This window comes from Nanorana parkeri, unplaced genomic scaffold (genome assembly GCF_000935625.1).
Source record: "Nanorana parkeri isolate BGI_ZX_2015 unplaced genomic scaffold, ASM93562v1 scaffold1350, whole genome shotgun sequence".
Taxonomy (NCBI): Eukaryota; Metazoa; Chordata; class Amphibia; order Anura; family Dicroglossidae; genus Nanorana; species Nanorana parkeri.
The window spans coordinates 26,568-46,112 of record NW_017307618.1 but is presented as its reverse complement, the minus strand read 5'-3'; the positions used below and the strand labels follow the sequence as shown (position 1 = coordinate 46,112).

The 19,545-nt window shown below is 46.2% G+C and overlaps 3 protein-coding genes across 5 annotated transcripts in view; 2 read left to right on the top strand and 1 right to left on the bottom strand.

Moving 5' to 3' along the window:
• Positions 1-1,061, bottom strand: part of YIPF2 (Yip1 domain family member 2) — a 4,528-nt gene extending 3,467 nt beyond the window's left edge. Inside the window, exons 1-2 of the mRNA XM_018569523.1 lie at positions 950-1,061; positions 3-134 (exon numbers count right to left, since the gene is read on the bottom strand). Of these exons, the coding sequence (XP_018425025.1) occupies positions 3-134; positions 950-980 (163 nt within the window). The 5' untranslated portion in view covers positions 981-1,061. The remainder of the gene's footprint in view (positions 1-2; positions 135-949) is intronic.
• Positions 1,062-1,430: 369 nt separating this feature from the next.
• On the top strand, positions 1,431-3,789 carry CUNH19orf52 (chromosome unknown C19orf52 homolog). The gene is made up of 2 exons (XM_018569522.1): positions 1,431-1,578; positions 2,858-3,789. Exons 1-2 carry the CDS (start codon positions 1,461-1,463, stop codon positions 3,787-3,789), a joined length of 1,050 nt encoding a protein of 349 aa, XP_018425024.1. The 5' UTR covers positions 1,431-1,460.
• A 3,306-nt stretch (positions 3,790-7,095) lies between these two features.
• LOC108797843 (tctex1 domain-containing protein 2-like) overlaps positions 7,096-19,545 on the top strand; it is a 17,987-nt gene continuing 5,537 nt past the window's right edge. Inside the window, exons 1-3 of one of the 3 annotated variants that reach the window (XM_018569532.1) lie at positions 7,096-7,130; positions 15,886-15,990; positions 19,201-19,246. In XM_018569532.1, coding sequence (XP_018425034.1) covers positions 15,889-15,990; positions 19,201-19,246 — 148 coding nt within the window. In that variant the 5' untranslated portion in view covers positions 7,096-7,130; positions 15,886-15,888. Of the gene's footprint in view, positions 7,131-13,004; positions 13,199-15,885; positions 15,991-19,200; positions 19,252-19,545 lie in introns of those variants that run through there. The other 2 variants (XM_018569531.1, XM_018569530.1) reach the window with 2 other exon arrangements.

Genomic DNA, 19,545 nt, shown 5'->3' with positions numbered 1-19,545 from the left:
ACCTGTCTCGCCCTCCTCTCCCTCGCTGTCGCCTCCCATGTGTAGCGTGGCATGCTGCGGCGCGGCCTCCACGCTGGCGCTCTTGGTTGTGGCGTTCGGATTCTCGGACAGGAGGACGGCGGCTTCTTCAAACTCTAGACAGAGAGCGGGGAGAGGTCAGAGAGCCATTCCGGGTGACAAGCGGAGCCGAGGCATCAGGTGCCGATGCCACCCAGCATACGCTGCAGCTGTGCGAGCGTCAGAAAAGTGTCCCATTGGGGAGATTTCCCTTCACTTCCTGTCCAATGCCCACAACAGGAAATGAGAGGAAAATCCCTGGTGTCACCAGAACTAGTGTCAGCAGTGGCAGATTTCACATGTATTCCTGGTCTGGTGACAACCCAAAGTTTGGGATTTCCATTCACTTTCAGTGATAACATTCACCAGGACAGACAGGGAGGGTGAATCTCCCTAATGGGGACACAGGCGGCAATAAAAAGCTGACAGGGGGGTCCAATTCCTCTCCACATTATCCAAGACTAAAAAAAAAAGGTTTGGGCTTCCGTTGCACTTTAAATATTACCTGGTGATCCTGCAACGAAAGGTCTGATCAGGCACTTCCTGTTATGCAGTGACAACACTCTGTCCTGATCACCCAATGGGGCTCATGTGTCGTCACCCTGTCACATGGGCGCACAGCGAATTTCAGAGGAAATCGGTAGGTGATCCAGCTCACCCAACAATAAAGTAATCATTTTAGATGGGTCCCACCCCCACATCTACACACCTCTGCCATTGTTTACAGAGTTCCCCTTTATTCTGCCCACCTGTCCCAGTCTATGAAGTACCCCCTTTAACAAGTCCACCTCTGTTTTAGTTTATGGATGGCTGTACTTGTGCAGCCTCCAAACACAGAGGTTCCCGCTCTGTCCTCAATGGTTTTAACACTGTTTTGGGATTTTTTTTTTACCTTGGAACTGGAGCTGGTCGGGGGCCGCCATGTCAGCTGAGCGACATCTCACCGGTCACGTGACATTCCGCCACTCCACTTCCAGCGGCCGCGTCACCTCAGCCTAGACTGTACCACCTGCGTCATCGCTGGGGACGACGACGTACCGTTCCTGGCCACAGACCATCATTGTGAACGTCAAAGCTGTTACATCTCATTATTATACTACACTGTGACTGGTAACTTGGCGGCGCTTCACACGTTGTTATCGCATGTTTTTCTTGGTTCTCCATAATACTTATTAAGAAGCTTTCTATGGCCCCGATGTTTGTTATGGTGCGGAAAGCAGAGACACTGGCATAGTTGGTTTCAGTATGTTGTTTGACATGTAACGTGTCAAGGAAATGTTGCTAAATAAAGAAGAAACAAGACGGAACCCCCGACAAGTTCTCATGTTTCTAGCGGACGGTATTTAGCGGAGTACTAGTAAGGGCAGAGAAGCCGGAAGTGGGGGCCGTGTTAGCGGAAAACGATGGCCGGGCGGTGTATAGGGGTGCTGTACCGGAGGTCGTGCTCCAGCAGCGCGGCCCCGGTGACGGGAGAACCAGTGAAGCAGGGCTTCTGGGAGCGAATGAAGAATAGGAAGTTCGGTAAGTTACTGAAGCCGCCATGTTTGTCCAGGGCACACGTGCCCAATTTCTCCTGTCTCCCTGAAGTGGGACTTATGGCTGTGACAGGGCAAGTCGGGGGTCGTGACGGCGCCCCCCCTCAGTCCTGCGCCCGGGGCAAGTGACCCCCCCGCACCCCCGGTTGTTACGCCACTGCAAGGACTGACTGGCGAATGAACAGTTCACAGCAAATTAACAGGTTCTCTTTAGAGGCCACCCCATGTTCCCTGTGCTCTCCCACCAATGGGATCCCTATTGGATGGTGTCCGACAGTCCGAGCTTACACAAGGTTAAAGCTGAATTCCGGCCTTCCTTTCAGTCTTGCACAGCTGTGCCGGCTCCTCTCCTGGACTGAAATGGCTTCCTCTGATTTCACAGCAGAGGCTCATTTCAGGTCCAGGGGTGGGCAACTCCAGTCCCCCAGCTGTTGTGGAACTACAAGTCCCATGGGGCATTGCATGACTCCCAGAGGCAGATGCATGGAGGGATTTGTAGATAAAACACAGCTGGAGTTGCCCATTGTTGATCTAGCCCTTTCCTCCCCGGCCTGTCTGGCCCTTTCATTCATTGGATTTCAGTTCTTTCAATCATGGCAGCTCAGCATCACATGTAGGTGTTCCCTAGGATGGTCTGCATGCAAATACAGCCTGCCTAGGAACGCCCACTGCTCCAGGCTGACACCCATCCAGCATGGCATTATGATATTTGCATAACTCCTCCCAGGAGCCAGCCCACTGCTTACATCAGGGCTGAGGCAGGGTGCTGTGATGTTTTCAGGAAGCTATGCACAGAACCCTGCCGGCTCCTCCCACCAGCCATGATCTGCCTGCTTTAATATTTTCCTCCTCCTTGTCAGCTGACAAAGTATGAGCTCAGCGATTGGCTTTTCAGGCCCCAGCATTGCATCCTAGGGGGTTATCCCATGTTCCCCCATATGTTCCCCAAGTATTTTGCAAGTCCTCCAACAGAGCAGCATCGGGGGGGGCATGAAAGTTAGTTGGGCTTTCAAGAGACTGGCACTGACCCGAATAGGCGAAGCAACAGATTATCTTAAAGAACTGCATCCCCAGCGTGTGTTTAGTGTGTTCCCTCTTCCCTGGAGGAGAGGGGAGGCTGTGATCATTCACATCCAGAAGAAGGCTGAGGATATGTTCCTGGATGTCTCTTGTGCTATCTGATGAGGTGAGTCAGAGGCCTCTGGAGAAGAACCCAACCTCCGCCAATCATTTCCATTTACTGACTTTCCTTTTTCTATTTTCAGTTGCCTGGACCAAAAGCCTCCTGCGTGACTACGGCGAAGCCTGCAAGGACATCGTGGTTGGCGCCAAGGAGCGCCCGGGCAAAGCCGCTCTGTACATTTCCCTTCTCGCCGGCATAGGCGTATGCTCCTCCAAAGCACCCTCTGAGGACTTCTTCCATTCCTCCATGCTGGAGGCTTCCTCCTGCCTTCTCCTTCTCTCCCCCTGGACAAGAAACGGGAGGTCCGACCAGCACGTACAGAGACTGATAGAGCTGAGGAACGAGGGACGCCTGCGCCACATCAACCTCACCGTCTTCTCGCTGATGTATGAAGGTACTTCTGATCCCGATTGTGACCTGTACACCACCCAGTGCCCCCATCTGCAGCCTCGCTGGTCGGAGTTCCCCAGCAGGGTGCTGGACGTCGGCTTCTTTGGACGCTGGTGGCTTCTCCAGGAGAAGATGAAGGACTTCGATATAAACGAGGAGGAGTTCGCCCACCTCCCCGCACACATGAGGGCCATTTCCTATGATGATCTTCACTCTGAGAAGAATGAGGGGTTCTACCTGGAAAAATTCAAACACGTTGTCATGTTGGAGGACACCTCAGAAGAAGATGTCATGCCGGAGGACTCCTTAAAAGAAGATGTCATGCCGGAGGAGGCCTTAAAAGGAGATGTCATGCCGGAGGAGGCCTTAAAAGGAGATGTCATGACGCAGGAGGCCATAAAAGATGTCATGCCGGAGGACTCCTTAAAAGAAAATGTCATGACGGAGGAGGCCTTAGAAGATGACCTGTTTGAGGAGGACTTGGAAGAAGATGACCTGTTTGAGGAGGACTTGGAAGAAGATGACCTGTTTGAGGAGGACTTAGAAAAAGATGTCGTGTGGGTGGAGGTCTTAGAAGAAGACGTTGTGTCGGAGGAGGCCTTAAAAAAGAAAATGTCCTTTTGAATGACTCTTTAGAAGAAGATGACATGTGGGAGGAGGCCTTAGAACAGGGGTGGCCAAACTCTGGCCCTCCAGTTGTGGTGAAACTACAAATCTCATGATGCATCTCTCTCCTTGGGAGTCATGTCTGTGGCTGTGAGAATCTTGCAATGCCTCATGGGATTTGTAGTTCCACCACAGCTGGAGGGACGGAGTTTGGCTACCCCTGCCTTAGAAGATGTCATGTGGGAGGACTCTTTAGAAGAAGATGTCGGAGGATTCCTTAAAGGAAAATGGAAGCCAGACTTAGAGGACATCTCTTTATAACTCTAGAACCTATTTATTTGTAGATCTGTAGATGTACGCTGGCCCTTTAATGACGTATTGCTGTGCACGGTTCACTTGTATGATGATAAATACTTCGAGGACGGAATCCTCCTCTGTTGTCCTGTCTGCAGTTGGAGGACTTTGAAGTTTTTGAAGAATAAAGTTCAGTACATTTTTCACACAGATGCGCATCTGGCTGTAGACCTACCCTTCCCCCACACAGGACTAATCATACAATTAGGCCATCGCACAGAGTAAAGCATCCCAAGTTCAACTGCGTTGAAGAACTCTGGGCAAATCAAATCTTACCCCTTGCAGTGGAGCTACCCCGGCACTGCGAAGGTTAAGTGTTTGTTTTGTCTATGGAGCTAGAAGAACAGAGATCTACTTATCCGGTCTGGCTCCTAGACTGGTCCCTTCAGCCTCGCACCCCCTCCACTCCAGCGATGGAATGTCACTTGGTGTCCTCCTGTCCGATACACTGTGTAGGATGTGATGACTTGCAGGACCACCGGAGCGGAGGAGGAGCGAGGGAAAGCTCGTAGCGCTGCTTGGTAGCTTCAAAGCTTGCCTGCTTCTTCCCGACTTGGCCACATTATAATGAAGGGCCACAACCTTTGTGTGGGAGGAGAGAGTGAGCGGGCTGTGTGTGGATAGGTATATGGTACCCGCATGTCCTACCTAAGATAGTGTATTCGGGGGGTAGGAGGAGTTGGTGCATTAGACATCACCAAACGCCCCCCCCCTGGCAAGATGCCAACCTGTCACAGGGGCCTGGTACCCCATAGCAAGTGGCTGGTAAGTGTGGACATGATCTTGCTGTGTTGGTGCCGCTCGATAAATCCTTCATTATATGGCGGCGGATACAACAGAGGTGAGTCAATAAAGAGGGTCCTGCTGCCAAAACCCCCGAGTGGTGCTGATGGGCAGAGCTCCTTACCTCCTGCGCCCCAACCTTCAATGGGTCTCATTTAACCACATAAGACCAGTGCCGGATCATGGAGTGTAGGGAGGGGGACATTTTTTTAATACAGATTAGCACATTGGTCTGTGAAAATTATAATTGTATTTAAATTGGGGCATGACAGTGGGTAGTGCATCTGCCTTGTAATATTGGGGGTCCCCGGTTCATATCCCGGTCAGCACACTATCTGCTTGGAGTTTGCATGCTCTCCCTGTGCTTGTATGGGTTTCCTCCCTTCCTCTCAAAGGTTAATTGGCTCCTGGCAATAGGGATCTTAGACTCTTAAGTTCCTTGAGGCTCAGGGAGCGGGGACTTCCAGGTCCTTGAGATCAGGGATGGGTGTGGATGTGCAGTATCTAAAGCAGCGCATCAATTGCCAGCTATATAAATACCTGTCAAATCTATTTCTCCAGTCTGTAGGTAAACTCGCAACTAATGAATCCAGCCAACTCAGCCTTATATGATTGTTAGGGGGCGGAGGGAATGATCACACTCAGATTCAGGACAACCAATATCAGATCTACCACTTCTCATCATGTTTGCATGGATTGCTAGCCATTTACTAAGACTGTAATGTGTTCATTTCTTGGCACAGCGGTACTGCAATGTGGCCACTAGGTGGCGCTGTATGACCACACCAGACTGAATTATTCTCTAGGAGATCTGAGATTGCCTCGTACTGCCTATGTACAGTATACACATCATCCGCTTTCCTTAGACATGTTCAGAATTGTAAATCATACATACATATGTATGTTCAATACTATGACATTGGTTTCATAAGAACTGTTCATGTAGTCAATTTTGTTTACATACAACACAATCAACAAGTCTAATCTATGACACGGGTACAGGTTGTGTATTTTTCATTGTGAATGTTAGTAAAAAAGTGAACCTTGTGTGTGACTATCCAATCATGAGCTGGGGATTTAAAAAAAAAAAAAAAGATTCTCATTTCCCATGCTCCATCTAGTGGCCATCATTTATTTATTCCTATGCTCCTCAGCTCCATCTAGTGGCCATCATTTATTTATTCCTATGCTCCTCAGCTCCATCTAGTGGCCCTAATGTATTTATTTACTATGCTCCTCAGCTCCATCTAGTGGCCCTAATGTATTTATTTACTATGCTCCTCAGCTTCATCTAGTGGCCATAATGTATTTATTTCCTATACTCCTCAGCTCCATCTAGTGGCCCTAATGTATTTATTTCCTCTGCTCCTCAACTCCATCTGGTGGCCATAATGTATTTATTTATACTCCTCAGCACCATCTAGTGGTCATAATGCAGTTTTACATAATCTATTCGACTGGAAAAGAATATATACTAAGATTAGTTTTTTTGGGGGGGTTTTGCATAAAATGAACGTTCAGAGATATTCACTCAAGCCCACATGCAGAAAGCCCATCTTTCCTTTCACCGTGCTTTGTTTTCTTATACTTATCTCTGTGTTCTTTATCTCCCTTTTTGTTCCTCCTCATTCTTTTGCTTGTATCTGTATTTCCCTTTATATCTGGCCTTCTGCACTAAGAGGCAAAACAATAACTGGGGTGACTGTTGACCTTTCATTGTCCTATGCTGCCGAGGTTCATTGTACAATTTTGTCTTTGGCCGTAATACAATATACTTAGGCCATGGACGTTGATCGCCGTTATGCTCAGTGTCCCACCCTTGGTTGTATTTGTCTGCGAGGAATAAAATACAAAGTAATACAACAAAATGGGTTCTGAACTGTGAAGCAAGAGCTGAATAATTGTCTATAGGAACTGGGTGGATATCTTATTTCTCAATCCAATGGCGCTGGTTTTCCTGCGATTTTCCGGAGCGGGCCCCTCTGAACACTGTGCTGTTTTTCGATCTAGCTGAGCAGGTAATACCATCCATGGGTTAAGATTAAAACACATACAAAAGGTTACCGGGGCAACACACGGGGTCATTAGATTGGTACAGAGGTGTCATTATTTGCACCAATTAAGAGCTTAAGAGTAAAATAAAGTTCTCGTAAGTTCCTAATACAGAGAGACAGAGTCAGGGGACCGTGTACAACGCTCTGAACAGGTGAACGCTGCATAGGGTAAGTGCATCCAGATATCTTTGAGGCTGGTTAGTTCACCCTCTTCCAAGTATTGGACTTTATAAAGGAGGTATATGCCTCCAATGGTGAAGGTTTTAGTATATTTTGCGAGTGTCCCGCTAGAGAAGACCGGTCACTCGCTCGTAGTTCTGAAGCATTAATGTGAAGCGGACACCTGAGGGTGTTTTTACATACCTTTCCTCATTGTTTATGGCACCAAGTGCCTTGTGTTGGCCACTAGGGACCTCTACCATATTTAGAGGCCAGTAGTGAGACCCGATGGGTGGAAGGGGTAACCCTGACTGGAACTTGCATATCTGAGCACACAGAATTGTAGAGCTCCCAAGGCATGCTGTAAACTGAATGCACATTCACCTGTGTGGGGGCCAGGTCAACAACACAGGTACACATTTAAGAGCCCCCCCTTTTGCTTTTTACCCTGTTTTGGGCTTTCAGCAAAAAACATAATCACCTGCCCAGCAAATCCAGTGTTGTCCTAGCTGTGATCCGCCAATCTGCTGCCACAGCTAGGGTCCCGCGCCACCATCTTCTTCTGTGAAGTCATCGGGACCCAACTGTCTCCTCAGAGTCCTGCAGCTACTCCCCCAATGACGTGTGGCCAGGTCCCCCCTGGGCAATGTGTGCCCATGCTCTTGCAGCCTCCTCGGTACATCCACCCTATTGCAGAGACAGTAAGGGGGATTGCAGGGAGCTAAAGTGTGCTGAGCCACTGAAGCTTTGCAATATAAAATTGCAGGGAGCTAAAGTGGACTGGGGCAGCACTGAAGGTCCCCTTTAAGGATTTATCATCATCGCCTGTTATTTAACAATAAATCTGGAGGTTTTAATTTCAGGTGTGCGAGAGGTCATTATATACTCAGACTGAGAAGTCAATTGTCATCTGGTGCTTGTCTTTGGCAGCCTGAGAAACTGGCCATGCGCTGTTAACTTTCTCCCACCATGGCAAAACAGCGTGAATAGAGGAATTCCCACTGCTGGCCATTGTATTCATCATCCAGCGGGACCAATGGCTTCTGAATAACTGACCAACGCTTGCATCTGATTGGATGATTACTTAGCTAATAATTTTTCACCCAGCTCCTTGTCGAGCTGGGTGGTGCTAGCAGGGCCACCTATAGCTCAAAGTTTGGCCAATTCAGCAGGATTTCAGCTGTGGGTGCCCAGCTTTAATCTCATTCCATACACCAAGAGGGTGGAGGCAGATTCAGGGACAGCCTTTTGAAACCTACTTATACGCACATGGGTATGGAGCAGCAAGTGACCTCCTCCCAGGATGCTATGCTCAGGTCTTTCCAGGCCCTTAACAATGTCACAGGAGGAAACGGATGACAACAATATGTAAGCTCCTACACCACCTGACATGGAACTAACACATGGTTGGGACTCTGATGGATGAACAGAGTGGTGGAGGATCTCAAGTAAGTAGAGTACAGTGGGTTAAAGGTGGACTTTCAAGAGACTCTGTCAAGTGATCAAGTCTGTTTCCAGGGTCACTATGAACTATACTAGACTTCAAACAAGATATTTAGACGATAAAATATGTGGAAGAGCTACTAAAACATTTACAAATATATATGTATAGGGACAAGCACCTGGACAGAACCTGAGATAGCTGACACCTCATGACAAAGCTCTGCAGCAAAGCACCATGGATGTGAAATCACGGACCCGGGAAGATAACCAATAATAATCAAAATAAGAATTAGCAATCTGGGCTTGCAAGCTTGGGAACCACATGTATAAAGATATGCTGGAAATATCCAAACTTGTACATGCTGTTAGATGAAGGAAGAACTTCAAATAAGCTCAGCGCCTCTGGCAACTCCAACATAGCAAGGCTTCCCTCAATGGGTTCCCGACAGGAGCTCAAACCATAGAATTACATAAAGAAGCGCCAGACAAAAAATGGATAAAAGAGTCCAAGATGGTTGGAAAAGCTGGAAAGAGTCCAAGACCGTTTTTAATTCTTGGTAAACAGGTCATTAAAAAACAGCCAATGCTTTTGGGGGGCTTCAAAGCTTGGACAAAGCAGTGTTCAAGACCAGAGTTAGGTAACCCCAACCCTAAGGGGGGAACTAGAAGGTACCTCTAACAGGGTTATTCACAAAAGGGTGAAGAGTTTGGAGAAGGCAGGAGAAGTGAACAATCTAAGACAAAATAGCTGATTTAGAAAAATTCTCCAATTCAGCTCACTTTCCACATCAGCTATGTTGCCCTAGATTGTTCACTTCTCCTGCCTCCTCCAAACTCTTCACCCTTTTGTGAATAACCCTGTCAATCTCTTAACTCTATATGCATTTAGAGCTGTACATTTTCCTCCCTAACTCTGAGCCGGTCGTTATTTATAAAAAAAATATATAGAAATGGTAAATGGGTCATGGACCTATGCTGGACCCTACTAGTGGTGGGTCATTGGTGGTGGGTCCTACAATCCCTATTATAACGTGTAGGAGATCACAGGCACACCTCTCACCCTAGGAGGACTGATGGTGCTGGAGAAGTCCCATAACATCCTACAACTGCCAAGGACCATCATGGGCCAAAAGGGTTCCATAGCAGCGCATTGTTTTCTATTAAACATGCGGTATACTGAAGTTTGGAAAGGTCTGAGCACACATTACATAAACAGTGGCAGCTCCTGAATAGCAGAGCCTAGTCCCTGGTCAGGAGTTGTGCCGTATCTCTGCTCTGATCTCTCGCTGATTATCCAGGTCAAGTCTGGACAGGACTGTTTGCTCTCTGCACGGTACAGTTTACCATGCGCTCTGCTAATAACAGTTCATGTTTTTACATTGATTAAAGCAGCATTACACAAAGCGTTGTGTTTACAAGACAAGGTCCACTTTCCAAGCTCAGGTTTGTGATAAATATTATATATAATGCAAATGCACCCAGTCATCGATACTCCATAGTTTGAGCAAGACTCGATTCCCTCATCCACACGTATGAGCATGGGTGGAGGAATGCCCCTGCCGGCTATTGTATAGGTTGCCAAATCAGCTGCTCTTAAAGGTGCCCATACACTGCACGATTATCGTACGATAATCGTATGCGATCGGTTTTTTGTACGATAATCGAGCAGTGTGAATGGAGACGTGCGACCGTTTCTACTGTACGGTCGCACGTCTTCTGTCGAACCAGCATGTTCGAAAACCAGCCGGGAATCGTACGATTCTCGGCTGGTTAGAACGGTGCTCGGAAGACAAATGCCGAACGGGCCGGTGTGCGCACGCGCACACTGCCCGTTCAGCATTGCGGTCATCGGAAGCCCGCCCCTCAGGGGGGCGGGCTTGCGAAGATCGAGAGTGCGATCTGCCTGTCCAAGATAGGCAGATCGTACGTTTTTTTAATCCCTGTACAACCATCGCAAGACTAAAGTCTTGCGATGGTTGTAGAGTGTATGGCCACCTTAAGCCTCCCATCACAACTCAATACAACTTTCAAGCTGCAAGGATTGAAGTCCACATATGTGATTTCTCTCATTAAGCCCTGACGAGGGCTTAATGAGAGCTTAAAGGAGAACTATGGGGTTAAGGCTTTTCCCCATAGTTCTCCTTAGGGTAACGGGAGGACACAAACTAGCGTCCTCCCGTCACCCTATCAGCGCTGGCGGATCGGAGGGGGGAATCCAGCCCCTCCACTGTCACGGCAGAGAGCTGTGACAGGATCGAGAGGTGAGCGAACGCCGGTATGTGTTCGCTCACTTCTCGATCTACTGAGTCGACCTGTGACAGTCTCATTGTCACAGGTCGGCTAGAACTATGAGGTGAGTGAAAAGCACTCATCTCATAGTTCTCCTAATTAATGTGTTTTGGACCCCCGAAACACGTTGGCTACTCTACTTGAATGCCCCCCTAAACCTAATGGAAGAAAGTTGTATCTAGATTACTATAATTGGTGTAATCTACTGTGCTGGCTATTGTGTTCTGATCGCCAGCTCAGAATAGCCAAACAGTAAATGCAAATGATCGGGTGACAATTTTTTCATCCGGCTCCTTTTTCGATTGGAAAATTGGCTTTTCTTGAGCCTGATAGTGTCAGCAGGGCCACCCGTGGATCAAATTTTGGCAGATTTAGCAGGGGAAAAAAATCTCAGCAGTGTATGGCCAGCAAGCACCATTCTTTGACAGCCCGCCTCCCGGATCCACTACTGGAGCCCCATTGAAGGCCCCGTGCTTCTGGATATTGAGCATATCTGATACACCCACTGGCCTTCCACAGCACAGCGGTCCGAGCTTGGGGGACCCAGACCCAAGCAACTAGTCATGAAAGGGTGGGTATGCCTGTCTAGCCCTGTGAAAATACAAGGAGGGATGGGGCAAAGCTGGAACAGCAAATAGTAGGTAAGGTAAATTTCTTTATTTTCTCCAAAATGTCAGAAAAAAATCTGAACATTTTAGCAAAATGTAACCATTTTACCAAGTGCATTGAAGTAATTGAAGGAGAATTGATGGTTGTTTTAATAGTGCAGATTCTAATGGTTCAGCCGCTGGTGTGCACTATGAAGGAAGTGGTGCAATGCACTATTTACAGCACATTGTGCTGTTTACCTTTTTTTATCATTTTATCTAACTATCAAAAAGTGGTTTGTTGCGTATAGCTAGGCGAATGCCATTTGCATAGCACTAGTGCACCTAGATGGCGCTGACAATTATAGGATTTCCTATACTCATCAGTGCCATCTAGGGGAGTCAGACCTGTGCAAACGGTATATAGCCGGGCGAAACTTCAATATGAACCCCATAGTGGTGTCCTGCAATGCAATGTAGTTTGATGAAAAAAAAAGTACTGCATGTCCTACTTTTTTCAGACCATATCTTTATATTTATATAAATATATATTTGTGCAGCGCAGTGGTGGTAACTGATCTCATAGGGCACAAGGCGAATTGCCTTGTCTACACATTGGGACTGCAATGGGGAAGGCTGCCCAGCACAGCCCAACGCATGTGATGTAAATGGGCCCTTAGTTTCCCTCCTCTGGACTTTGCAGTTGAATTCAGCAAAAGAACCATAGGGTTAAGGGACTGTTAGGGCCTGTTCACACGACATCCGTTTTCTGTGCTGACCTGATCCGTGCGCTCCTGCACTAAAAATGCATCCCAATGTATCCCTATGTGCTTTATGGGCTACAGTTCTCACGTGCGCAGTCCGTTCAGGTTATGACTGCATGTCTCATTTTGTACGGTCCGGAAATGCAAAACGCATAAAAAACGCACTGCACTGCAGCTAACATACTGACAGCCCCACTCCAGCAAAAAAAAAAAAAGTTTTTTTTTTTTTTAACTGGAACGCATCAAAAACGCGGCAAAAACACATAGCACCGCGTCTGCAGATCTGCACCTGATCAGGACCTGAAACTCATGTGAAGAGGCCCTTCGGAGTAGTTAGAACGCTCTATACAGTTCAGGAGACACAAAACCATCTCGTTTGGTGCTCTGCTCATTTGCTCTACATACTCGTAGATTTTCCTACAAGCTTGTACAAAAGGGCTTCATCATTCAGCTGTACCTAGACCAGCTGATGGCCATTATGCTCCCAGCAGGTGGTAGCTGCTTCATTGGCCTGTAAAAATAATAGCATTAATAATAGAGCAGTTTTGGATGGAGTTAAGAAATGTGCAGCTTTACCGTTGGACGAGAACCTGGTGGTTTCCTAAGCTGCTCATGCTAATGAAAAGCATCATTCACACTGCCAAGGCTCTTGTGTTTACTACTGGTATTTCCCCTGTGTACTAAACACACCTATGTGGGTGCCACAGTTCCGCACTGTGTTTATTGACAGAAAGGATTAGTTGTCACAGTACAAGTGACACATGACAAATTTGCCTCCTTCAGGTACTCACAAAGATCTGTCGCTGGAGCCGTTGTGAAGCTTTTATATACTAGCAGCCGGCGCCACCAAACAGGGATCTGTCCCCACCAGTGCCAAGCGTCCCAAGAACAAGCGCCCACCATGACCTCGAAACCTGGAGGGCAGAGGGCATCTGTAGCCAGCGTTAGACTGGGAGGTACCACGGACGCCACGGACAAACCGCTCCTGAAAATAGTAAGACCGTTATTAGTAAAATGACCCCGACACCAGAGCTGGAAGCATTCTTGCTGTTTATCGACAAGCGTCAAGGCAGATAATGAGCTCAGCAAATGTTACAGAAGATTATTTGGAAGGGCTGACCTTTTGAAACTGCTCATTGCCTGGCTTTCCTGCTGACCCAATAACTTTAATGCTTTCAAGACTGGAACAAGTCTGCAGATCCAGAGTTCTGACTTTATTCTTGCATGCTTGTTCCAGATAAGCTTAGAAAGTACTGAAGCCAGTGATAGCCAGGTCTTCTTAGAAGGAGGTCAGCATTGGAAGCCTGCAGGCCGCAGCAATTACATGTTTGCCCTAAAGCCTATCTCTGGGAAAAGAAAAATGCTTCCCTTGCAGTGAGGCTATCCCCATTAACTGCTCATTTTTGTCTGGGGGTATTCTGCAAAGCACTTTTACTTACCTGATCCCCGCTCTGCCGCTCACCTCTGCCCCCTCCGCTCCAGCTTGTGCACTGTCCTTTGGCATCCTCACATGTAATGCACAGTTATGGACCCTGCATTAGACATAATGATATCAGTGGACCTCCGACTGCCGGAGCTGAGGGAAGAAGATACAGCTGGCCCCAGTCTTCGAGCCAGAGGAAGCGGGGATCAGGAAAGAAAAATAATTCCTCTAGGAAAAAAGGAGCAGTTAACCCCGTCAATGCGGGAGTAGCCTCAATGCAAGGGTAGATTATTTGGAAACAGGTTTTAAAGCAAACAATGCATCAAAATGCAAGTTCTGCTAATTAGTTAGAACCACCTTCCCAACATAAGAATGATGCATTTAAATAAAAAACACACATTACAAGAAATGTAAAAATATACATTTCTTGTAATGTCCAATGGCAATGAGGGTGATGGTATGGACTTTTTGCTGGGGTCCCAGGAATGCTGAGGATTTAAGTTCTCACAAGAAGATGCTTTAGCACAATGCAGCTCTAATGAGAAAGAACACTGCAATTTGATGCAAGGTAACCAATAGAAGCAATGGCCCTGTGGTGAATGTGCAGCAAAAGTTCAGCAGATAGACATGAGAATGGCAAATAATCAGGAAAATTGCCGGGTAGTCACTGAATAAAAGATTAAAAAGGGTGAATGATTACAGAACCCTGGGGAAGCTGATTATGTGTACACTGCACTTCATAATACAATAACAATGTAGAGTTTTTGTGCAATATTGCTACTCACTTCCTATTGTGGGATGGGAACTGAAGAAAAGTTTCCCCATTGGGACAAAAACAGCAAAATATAAACCTGAAAGGGGTTTAAACTAGGGCTGGTAATGATTAAAATTTTCGTGTTTGATTAATCTAATTTTTTTTAAAAATCGATTAATCAATTAATTTCGATTAATTATAACGCACGTACACATCATGGGGAGGAGTCCGGTGACGTCTATGTCCGTGACGTCACCGGATCTCCGACGGAACTCCCGGAAGACCTGGAAGACGGCGGAGAGGTGACTATCGATCAAAAAATGAACGATTAATCGAGGAATTAATCGTTAATTTTCACAGCCCTAGTTTAAACCATTTACTACTCTCTCCAAAAGCAAAAAAAAAAAGAAGTTTTGGCTATGAATTGGAACAGGTGTCCTCATTGAAAGATTTCTCCTCACTTCCTGTGCCCGTCACATGTGTAATATTTTGGTGACACCAGGACAGATACAGAAAGGAAAGTTTGGGGTTTAAGTGATCCCCTTTACTGGCTCTCTTAAGTCACTAAAGATGCAAGCGTTCAGGATTCCTTAGATACCCTCATCTGGCTTTAAACATTTATAAAGCTTGATGAAAGGACTCCCAAAAGCTTTGATATTTAAAGGGTATCGCCTAAACTCCAAACTTGCTGCACTAATTGATGGCTAAGACTAGGAATGCACCGATACCAATTCCAGTATCGGTGCCGATACCGAGTATTTGGGCACGTACTCTACTCGCACAAATGCTCCCGATACCGGAACTTCCGGCATCAGGAAGCCGGGCGGCGAGTCATTACACACCGCCCGGCTTCCTGATTGGCCAGGAAGCCGGCTCCATGCTCCCTCGTCAATTGGTTACAAGTGACTCACTGCCCAGCTTCCTGATTGGTCGGGAAGCTGGCCAATCAGGAAGCCGGGGCAGCAAGTCGTTACCCACCGGCTTCCTGATTTGCTAGAAAGCCAGCACCATGCTTCCTCATCACCTGGTGATAGGGTAGCATGAAGCCGGCTTCCAGGCCAATCAGGAAGCTGGGCGCTGTGCAATGACTCACTGCCCAGGTTCCTGATTGGTCAGGAAACTGGTGAATCAGGAAGCCAGGCAGAGAGTTATTACCCGCCCCCCAGCTTCCTTATTGGTCAGGTGACGAAGGAGCATGGAGACGGCTTCCCGGCTAATTAGGAAGCCGGGTGGCGAGTCATTACAAGCTGCGCGGCTTCCTTAATGGGACTTCCGGTATCGGTATCAGTGAGTACCGAAAAACCGGTATCGGTGCATCCCTAGCTAAGATGGTATAAGACTCCAGGACAAACATAAAGGATGACTCTTCCCACCAGGTACAAAGATAGCAATACAAAATGACCAAAGCTATTCTAACTAACTCTTCACAGCTCTAGCCAAAAAATGTAGATACGCTTTAATGACCTCACCATCTGTATACCTGACAGTGTGATTCTGTTTGCAGGCTATGCTACGGAAGCCCACCCTGGGCAATGTGTCGATCAGTAACCAGGCCTCTTGGAGTATTGCAGGACTTCTGGTTGCCCAGCGAATGAGAAAGAACCTAAAGGTACGTTCCTAACAATTGTCTGTATCAGCAGCACGATGGGAATCAGGAACAGAGAGCTATATATAGAGTCTCCAGAAATAGTACCCTACAGTGCAGTGCAGATGTATACATATGAGAGCTCACTAAATCGCTTCATTTTACATTTTGGAACTATTGAAAGATGTACCAGAAGGTCAGCCTGCTAGGGTACATTAACTTTGAATAATGGAATATATATATTGTGCCTATTTTACAATATATTATACTCTGGCCACTGGACCACAGACCAGGGCACTTGGTCCTGCAGATATCTCCAGATTATCAAGGATAAGGGTCGGGATAATATGGACTCCAAGCGTTTTTGTTTAAAGTTTTTGACTTTTTGCTTGGGGTACTCCTTCAAATCCATCCTAGACCCTTATTCAGGCATGCAGCCTATGTGGACAAAGGAGGATTGGAGGGGGCAGCGAGTATGCCCCTCCTCCCCCTTCCTGAAACATACCAGGCCATATGCCCTGCAGAAGAAAAAAAAGGACATGGGTTCCCCCTAAAATCCATACCAGTCCCTTGTTCTAGATAGGGGTCTGGTATGGATTTTTAAGCAGGAACACATGCAGAAAAAACAAATGGCAAAGGGTCCCTCCAAATTTCAGACCACATTCTTATCCAGACATGCAACATACATAGTACACCTTGTTATTCATTCAGAAGAAAAAAAATAGAAAATATCAACACCCATGCTGTATCAAATGTCCTACGCTGTAAATCCAATGTAGATGCAATGTTTATCATGTCACCCAGTGATGTAGATCGATCGTCAATCATGATGAATGGCGCCCCGACACCAACGTTCCTCTACCGCCAGGCTTCCTTTGCAGATTACATTTCTCTGCTGAACCCAGCTGACGTCATTCACCAAATATGGTGAGTGACGTCATGCGGGATCCCTGGCGGCTTGTCTACAATACCTCCAATAAATGGATGACTTCCGGTTAAAGCAGCAGGAGGTTTGGGAAGCCGAACTTGCCAAATCTGACCATTTAGTCTGCCCGTTCGATGGAACTCATGAGTGACCCGAAGCTGTAGGGTAGCCTGAGGTGCCATGAGAAATGTACAGCTACCGTCAATGACACCCATACAAAATTACTAGAAATATGATCCCATTGGGAGAAATATAACAAACTCAAAAGGTTTGATCACACACTGTTGCTTGTCTTTGACTTGTTCCTCCTTGACCCGCCGACTCCCCTCCCAGCGGTCCCCCCACTTTCCTTCCCTGGTCCCCCTTCTTCTATTCATTCCCTCGGTTACTCTCCGTTTGCTTTTCTTGCCTTTCTGTCCTTTTCTTACACTTTTTCAGCTTCTCACGGGACATTGACTGAATTATCTCACCTTTAGAATGGGCTATCCCATTGATGCACGACGGAAAGTACTTTTACAACCAGGCTCCCTTCCTTTCATCTTTGCCCATATAGGTTTGCTTTGATATTCTTATGAGACCAATGGTACTGGCACATGATATCTGCACTGTACTCAACTGACCGAGGACCTGTGGTGTCCCAGGCAGTAAATGTGATATGTAGCCTTCTTTTTCCAGAATGTATAACTTGACTATCATTGTTCTTTATTGTGTTATATGGATTGCCATCTTTCTTTACTGTTCCTTCTCTATGTCCATACTTAAAAAAACCTAATAAAAAGTTTGTGAAAAAAAACCTCTGCTATAAGCATACATTTTGATTTTTTTCTCAGGCACACACAAACAGCAAAATGTTAACAACCGCTTCTGATTTCTAACCTTCACTCAATATTTCTAAATATATAATTGAATGCTGTTGACAGACATCTCTATAAACTGCCTAAAGACATACAAAATGTATCACTAGTTATCATGCCCTGATCTGATAATCTTCCAACAATGGATAGCATAACACCAGCACACCAAAACCTTCCTTAGTCTGACTTTATTGTAAAGTCAACAGTAGAAGCAACATGCACAGGCTTATTTACAATGAGTTCTTAAGCAGTATGATCATAAGGTTTAGGCGACCACTGTAGAGACCAACCATTGTGACACTGCAGCTCAATGAACCAGTGCCTTAGATGTTTGCACATGGGCAAAAAAAGGTACATGTATCTTTCTGCTACAAGTGTCTTCAGTCTGCACTTACATACGTGGTAAACATAGGCTGTAAAGAAATCAGGATTGTGTGCTCTCCTGGCTACCATCTTGTAGCCTTGGCCAAAGTGTGGCCAATTAAAGTGTAATGGGGGCCATACATGCATCAACTTTCAAACAAGCTACAACCAAATTAAAAACAAACTAAAAAATGTCCAACCTGTCTGGTCATTCCCTCTTGGAATAGGCTCCATCAAATTAGTTCAAGGTGATCAAAAATGCCCAAATATGCTTCAAATGGCTAAAGGTTACAACTGGAATATGAAAGCAATGGAATATAAAACGACTGGATTAAAACATGCTTAGCCAACCTAAAGAAGGTCATATGCAAACATGAGCATGGCTATAGATAAGATACTTGGCCCTCTTAGCTTGAATTAGTTATTTCCTAAATTTGGAAATGCTCCATTGTTTTCCATGTGCTGCAAAGATTACATTTTGAGAACGATGGGGATCTGTCACAGAGAATATCTGACTTGTCAGAAAATCTTTATAAGCAATAATGAGCACTTTCAGTGTTTAGAAGCACTTATGATCTCTTTCTAGCTAATCCCTAAGGAGCCAAATGATCATAACTTTTGATTGTTTGGCTGCACCTTATTCAAATGTAATATGTATGGTCACCTGATGTCCACCTAAAATGAATAGCCCAATAGACAGAGCATGTTGGGGTCCAAGTAACATTGAGTGACACTTTAAAGCCCAAGCTTGAAGCTTCATCCTAAATGCTATATAATAAAACAGGGTGTAGTAAAATAGGTAAGTTCTATGTCTCAGCTTTTTATTGCATGCTGCAAAGATGACCAATAAGCTTTGTGTGAGAGCAGTGGTCTGATATGCCCCCTACAGAGTCAGACCTACGTGTTTCCAATCAGCAACACTTGCGGAGAAGATGGAGTGTTGGTGACTAGAGACCTGTAGACCTGACTCAGCTGAGGACCTTGGAGTGGTTATGCTCCCTGTTCCTGATGAAATCTCTCACGTGCTGACTTCAATGTGTTTGCACATACTGGTTCATACTGTGTGTCATCAACCTTGTTTGTTTTCCCTAGGAGAGAAGGGCCCAGAAAGTGGCTAAGAAGATTGAAATTATAGAGCCTCAGGTGAGTAAAACCAATGTGATATTACAATTCCATTACCTAGCATTGGTCGGCTTGTAATAGGTCCACGGGACCCTAGATTTGGGTGAAAATGCAGTCCAGTCTCAAGCAATCTGGGACTGATGGGAGGTATGGGTCATGTCATTAAAACCAACTTCTTCCAAAACCTTTTTAAAGGTTTTGATAAACTTGTGAAGTTGAGGAAGGAGGAAGTGGGAGCAAGTACATGCAGAAAAAAAAGTACTTCCTCCCCCCCAAAAAATACAGGTCATGTAAATGTGGAGCAGAGAGGTGGGG